At 34.8% G+C, this 7,500-nt stretch overlaps 1 protein-coding gene across 1 annotated transcript in view; it reads right to left on the bottom strand.

The window, feature by feature from the left end:
* Positions 1–1,050: 1,050 nt before the first annotated feature.
* LOC137660121 (kin of IRRE-like protein 1) overlaps positions 1,051–7,500 on the bottom strand; it is a 40,107-nt gene continuing 33,657 nt past the window's right edge. The window contains 1 exon segment of the mRNA XM_068394835.1: positions 1,051–1,168. Coding sequence (XP_068250936.1) covers positions 1,051–1,168 — 118 coding nt within the window.

The following is a 7,500-nucleotide window of genomic DNA, read 5'->3' as shown; positions in this document are numbered from 1 at the left end:
ATATTTGACGTATTGCCTTAAGGCCCTGCTATACAAAAACGGCTTGGTGTGGCTTCATAATTAGAGAAACTGCGACCATCAATTAGGTTTCTCCCAATGTTTTTCGAAGTATAAATGATTGACTATTAGCTCGAAAGGGTTGGTGAGGAGTCATGGTATATAGTCGTCTGGCTGCAAAGTGAAAGAGCCTGTGTCTGGCTATGGGGGGTCAGGCAATCTGAATCATGAAGTGATATAGTAAGGCAGTACACATGACCTGTCACTTCTCGTGTCCCACTATCAACCGTTGTCATGTCAGAGGATCCTTGTGCTCGAAAGTCAAATGTTGATCATAGTTTCAACGACAAGCATTTGTTTTATGAAAATTCGTGTCGAGAGACTATGATACACGTACTGCAACAATTGCATATGAATGAACAAATTAGTGTGAACATGAGCAGAGTGGAGGTTAAAACATACATTAACTCTTGTGTAAAATCAGGAACAAAGAGTATGCGTAAAATAATTGCAAAAAAATCAGGAACAGGAAGGTGCTTCCAGGCATTGTCATTTTTGAACTGGTGACGTCGCATTATGGTCATCTATTTCGAACTATGACAGCAATGAGGAAATGCCAGGTACTGAACGATTACCTGATCATGAGGAATCTAGTTTTATCAAAATCATTGTGTAATTTATTCCCATTACAGTAAATCTACTTCTGATCCATGTGTAAACTCCAGTCCTATTGTCACATGACTTCCTAAGCATCCTCTATTTTTGAATCCTTTCCTTATATCTTCCTCTGCTGTGCCGGGTTCATCTTGGTTCACATAGCAATAATAATGGGCTGTTTTCTTGCGTCTACTACGAGCCATGTTGTTGTGCTAGACAAATGTCGTCCTTCATAAGTAGAAAATCCCTATGCAAGTTGATAAGATAAAAATACTGTTCTTACAGATTAGTTCAGGCTCATTCGTCTGATAAGTAGCAAGTTTAAGGGTTGCTCTTGTCTTGCAGCGTCGCTAAACAAGTCATTGTTTATTTCTTTAACTGATAAACGCTGACAATTCATGGCTTTGACCACCAAATGTGGACGTTTACAGGCAAATTATTTGTCTGCAGGCACTGCTCAACTGTATGGACACAACGTAAACCAGCTTTCACAACACTTTGGTTGTGTTCAGATCTGAGGGTAATCTTGTATTATGATAGATTAAGCTATATTATGAAATTAATCATCTATCGTTTTTCTAGTATGAACGATTTATCTAATCAGTTTTGATATTAACTTTAAAAGGCTCTAAGTTACTAGTTTGCAATAGGACAGTGAAATGTGATATAATGAACAGCTTCGAACTTTATATCATGAAAGTAGACGTGATAAAGGAAATATAAAGATCCTGTTTAGTTCTTTAAATTAACTAAAATCAAGGTATTTTGGAGGCAAAGGCGATGCTCTCACTCCAGCAAGAGGTGGTAGTGATGTGAGTATCTGGCCCCGTTGCAGCACACAATTTATAATTATCTACTTTGCCGATTTCCAAACTTACTTCGATCTCCCCGTCCAGCTTAACAATTTTGCTTGATACTGTAACTGAATGGCTATTTCACCAGATAGACCGTAAGAGCTGAATCTTGTAGAATCCAACCTTTGCGAGAGAAAAAAATAAATGTATGAAACATTGATAATTGTTACAATCGTTAATTTTCTTCAAGATATATCTATATGAATTACTGTGGTTACCTGAATGGAATTGAGTCAAATAAACTATACTATTTTATAGTCCTCTATAAAAAGACACCCACTTAAATTCGTTTCAATACCCGTTTAACCTCTCTGGAACGTCTCGATGGGAGTTCATTTAGAATTTATTCAAAGATCCTTTGTGAAATTACGTTCGATTTTAATGTTATAGGTCCATTTTCCATTAATAATTTATAATATAATATTTATAGCTTCATGAACATATTTTGGATATTATATTAGTCGTTATTCCACGAAATTTGCTTCTGTATCCACGAAATAAGAAATTTTGAAATGAGTTTTCTAAGGCAAATAAATGATTGTAGTCACCCATAAAAACGTTTTATTTGAATAGAAGCTAATACATTTTCTATTCTTATAAAGATATAAACTAATGTAAATAGGACTCCGGGACTTTTTTATGCTTGTAACTCTATTAGATAATGAATAATCGTTACACTAACGTCTTTTAAAAAAACTATTTAGTCTAACCAGTTAGTCCTAGGGTAATTTTGTATATTATTCCATGGTGTGATTTCGGATAAACTTTGGAGACGCCGTTGCAAAGATTATTTCATGAAAAAATACAGTAACCAGTGCTGCCAACGTCTGATGTAGATCAAATGTTAGCATTCCATGCTAACATTAGCACCCATACGTACATACGTGCATATAGAAGGGTTTACTGAGCTTCCGGCTAAAATACTGGCTGAAAACAGATAAAGACACCGGGTTTGGTTGAGGTCTCTGACTGGTTGAAACATTCTGTAGTATTGATAGCTACAAGAGATTCAGTAAACACGTAGATACCTCGGTAGGAGGACGTGGTATTTATCTAGTGCTTCTATAAAGAAGAAAGGTATTTCAAACAATTTTCTCTTAAGTTCTCGTGAATGTGCTTCCGCTTTAGTTGAAACAGGTGCGAATATCCTGCTGTTTTCTTTCAAAATAGATTATTGTTTTGTCGATATTTAATTTGTTTTTCCATAACAGTATTTTATTGAGATTAATATCAGTTTTGTTTGAAATACGTTAATAATTCTAATCAATTTAGTATTATGGTATGAAAAGACGATTGGTAAATGCGTGTCTCAACATTAAATATTGTTTATCTCCAAAAGGTGAAAAAAATAATAGATGTATGTCGTCTGTAGATTCTAAACCCTAAAACTATATAACAAGCTCCCACTAGACATCCGAAAGACTGAAGATGTCAAAGCTTTCAAGAAGGAACTAAAGACTTCCTTGTTTCCAAAGTGCTTTGATAATGTGGATTTGACTATGAACATGGGATACGCTGTTTCAAACTTTAGGTATCTAAAAACGTCTACAACAAACAGATCCTGTAGGATCTGTAGTGCGTAGGATTTCCTTGTGTGATATGTGGACCAGGAAAACATCTATTAAAGTAACCATAATTTTTGTTTTACATAAAATACATTTGTGATAATTGTTGTGCTATGCGGAACTAAATATTTTATTGCAGCCAAAGATCTTTCAACTGAATAATTGATTGAAATTATGATTTTTACTATTCAAGATCTCTATAGAACAGGAGAATCATTCGTGTTATTGGTCAAGTTAAGAATATTATTGTATGTCTTTGATTAGAAATTCATGGTTAAGGCTTTTAATAGTCTGTAAATTTCTACTGAATTGTATGTGGTAACGCAATCAATCTTTCGGTGCAACCTTACTATCCTTGTGAGCTAAGGTTGGGGGGTTTGGGGGAGCCTATAGGTCTATCTGCTGAGTCATCAGCAGCCACTGCCTGGCCCTCCCTGGTCCTAGCTTGGGTGGAGAGTAGGCTTGGGCGCTGATCATATAACGTATGGTCAGTCTCTAGGGCATTGTCCTGATTGCTAGGGCAATGTCACTGTCCCTTGCCTCTGCCATTCATGAGCAGCCTTTAAACCTTTAAACCTTTAAACAGAAAATACGATTGAAGTATATCAGCGGACATTGTTGGATATCTAGTGACACTGAATCAGACTTCTTACTCAAGGCCACAAGAGCTGTACCATTAGCAATTGTGCCATCCTTAAATAAAGGCCATCTTACGACAGGATGTATGTTTTCAGTGCAAGCTTAACTGGTTTTTAGGTAGCTCACATAGGCTCAGTAATCGCTTAGGTAATTCATATAGGCTCAGTAATCGCTTAGATAGCTCACATAGGCTCAGTAATCGCTTAGGTAGCTCATATAGGTGCTTTAATAATTACCTCTGCCAAACAAGTTGGAAGGAGGTTATGTTTTACCCCCTGTATGTGGTTTGTTTGTGAACAGCTTCCTGGCCACAATTTTGATCGTAGAGTAATGAAACTTGCATCAATTAACTTATGTAAAAAGCTGGAAATTATCAATTTTTGAAGGTCAAGGTCACAGTAAAGCAAAATGTCCAATTCACTTCACGTTATCAGCCATAAGTTTGGACATCGTTGTCACAGAGACTTCAGACTTGGTTCATATTTGAGTGCATGAAAATCCACGCCAGTTAATAAATGTTAAGGACAAAGGTCAAGGTCAAGATCGAGCAAAAGTTCTGGAAATAAACTGCCATGGCGGAGATCTGCATTCTACTGAGTGCCCCTTTAGTTTGTTGTGGAATGACAAGAGAGTAAATCTAATTTCTTACCGGTAATTAAAGTCATACTACTGAAGAAGTATTCAATTCAGATAATATCCCTTTTGATAAAGTAGTCTTTTATTATTTTAGGTATATTCCTACTAAAACTATTATGGTTTTACACCATAGTATGAGTACTACAGCTAGTATAATGTTTATAGATTAGTATAAACAATGACAATGAAACAATCTCCAACAGGTTTAGTAGATTTGAGAATAAAGCCTCAGAAGAATATTGGGAGTTAAATGGTAGGACAGGATTAGAAATGAAACTATAAGAGAGATTACTCGAGTGCCAGAAGAATATTGGGAGTTAAATGGTAGGACAGGATTAGAAATTAAACTATAAGAGAGATTACTCAAGTGCCATATGTAGATGAGATCATGATGAGGGGTAGATGTAGATGGTTTGAGCATGCTTTTCGCACTTCCCATGAGAGATTAGTTCACCAAACTTTCAACTGGGTTCCACAAGGCACTAGAAGAGTTGGAAACCCCAGGCCTACATGGCTGAGGTCTACGAAGCGTGAAGTAGGAGATGATGGATGGAAAAATATTGATTTAAAAGCTCAAGATAGACACGACTGGCGACATCTAACCGAGGCTCTTTGCATCAGTCTGCATAAGTTAAGTAAGATAAGTTAAGGTCACATTCCTACCAGTATTACTTTACTCTATTTTACTTTGAGGGCTGTTTTCCTGGTCATATCAAGCAAGGAAACCCTGAGCCCTACATGAGCTACTAGATCAGTTTGTCGTATACATTCTGAAGTATTTAGAGTATTCTACAGTATGTTAATTGTCAAATCCACATTATCACACTCAGAAAAGAGAAAGTCTTCAGTTTCTTCTTGAAATTATTAATATCAATTCATAAAATACGGTGAAATACATGATTAAGATGAATTTCTAAATCAGGTATGAATGGCTGTTAAAATACTATGGGTTCCCTCAAAATTTTTTTTTTTGTTCTGAAAGATCCGATTGTTTTCATTTTCTAAGATATAGTAAAGGATCAAGTGGGTGTGTTCAAGAAGAAAGGTTTAGTAACATAAAACTGCTATCGTATACGCTTCACTTGTAAATAGCTATTAGATACTAAATGCTGTTCATACAAATGTCATTTTAAAGTCTATTATGATTTAATTTTTTTGTATCAGATAATTACCCATATATATCCTGTCATAAATGTGATGAAGAGAACCATAGAAATGAAGATTGTGTTGGAGGTCTCTGATTGGCTGAAGCAAATCTTTGACTTTCTCAACCAATTCTAGGGATTTGTCCCCCAAATAGGGCCATTTTAGCTGTTAGAGAACTCAGAGGCTCAAAATAGGGATATCTGATTAACTCCCATATAGCTGAAAATTGTTAATGAAATTTAATTTTAGCATATCAAAATCTCCAATGGTCCTTATGATTTAGAGATATTTTTCTACATAGGTGAATATTCAACGTGAAATATTTAGTTTCTTTACGTAGCCTAAAATCAGCAATGTGATAATTTAGTCTTCAAGACTTAAATTGCTTGTGTTTTTGCTAAGTATTGCTTGTATATGACACCTAATATGATATGATTACATTAATATATATTTCAGAGCAAATATTAAAATCAAAACAGAAGTAAGTTCGTCATCTTAATAAAAATCTAGATTTTAGTGTTAGTGGTTTCATAAATACAATTATTAAAAGTAAATATAGAATATATTACAATTATAAAAGAAGCATAAGTATATTTATTGCATTATAAGGATAGCAAAGTATTAAAAAATACCAGAAGAAAATACTTCTGTCCTAGGGATATTTTAAGGCCTGTCTAGGGATGTTTCTGACGGCTCTAAAAAATTCAGTCTGCCATAGGCACGGTTGGAGAAGGTCTTGTCTTTTAACCAGTGTTGTGAAAAAATAAGGGAAAAGGTAAGAACTCACTTTCCAGGTTTATTTTCTTTATTTTCTCTTGGGTAATTGGTCACGTTAAACGCTAGATGTTTGGAATAACCAGATATCTTCTTACAAAGGTATTGAATTGGTGAAAGAAGTTTCATATTGGCCTTTGCCAACACCGGTTTTAGGGTGTGGAAAGTTTCGAAACTTTTAATGGTTTTTATACGAGATTTTCCAATTGACTTTATGTATCATACTGTAAGTGTTGTTTTGAGTTCCATGTAGAAACATAGTAATCGATTTTAATATTACCCTGTCGAGTACTTATCTATAGGCCTAAATTTTCCGTTAACGCCAGCTATGGATTTAGAATTATCTTCGTAAAGTTTGCTCAAATTCATTAAAAATGTAATTAATGGTTTTTAATCAGATATTACCTTTTGAAATTGGAGACAAATTGATATGGAATTTTAAATAATGTTTTTTTTTTTTTTTTAATTATTTCCGTCTGAAACTAGACCCATTGGTAAGAATTTTTATTACATTTTTAAAATTTTCAAGCTGTTGGTGGTGGTGGTGCTGTCTCAAGATTCGTATAATTTATGCATATTTTCATCTTGCAAATCCCAAGGGTTGCATGATTGCAAGAGCCTGTGCTTGGCCGCAAGGGCCAGGCAATATACAACGGCCACATATTTTGAAAACTTTTAGAAGGATCCTGAAATTTTAGATGATAGCTGTACGGTTGTTATTGAAGCCTAAATATATTTCATAAGTTAACATATAAATCATATAAAGTCAGTGAACAGCTCTTCATACACAGCGTATATATTTAACAATAGGATTCATTATTTGACCAATGCACAAAATAAATCCTTTGTCTTAATAATAATTCAGTTTACTCTGTGAAGTCATTTATTTATAAGCGAGTGCACACAAACCTTGACAATTATAGAGTTATTTGTTTTAAATATCTCCTTATTGTCTCGGTTAACAGTTCCCTTAGGAAATTCAACATTCGGAAAGTTCTGTGTTTTTTGTTAAATCAATAAATTAGTTCAAGATTCTTTCCTTGATGTCTAGTGTACTGCCTAGTTTGACAGCTCGCATTATCGGCCACGCCCACTTATTGCTTTCAGACTTTCTCTCTCTCTCTCTCTCTCTCTCTCTCTCTCTCTCTCTCTCTCTCTCTCTCTCTCTCTCTCTCTCTCTCTCTCTTTTGAGGAAAATAATCTCTCTCTTTTGAGGAAAATAATCTCTCTCT

Source organism: Palaemon carinicauda, chromosome 20 (genome assembly GCF_036898095.1).
Source record: "Palaemon carinicauda isolate YSFRI2023 chromosome 20, ASM3689809v2, whole genome shotgun sequence".
Classification (NCBI taxonomy): Eukaryota; Metazoa; Arthropoda; class Malacostraca; order Decapoda; family Palaemonidae; genus Palaemon; species Palaemon carinicauda.
This window is presented reverse-complemented; position numbering and strand designations above follow the sequence as displayed.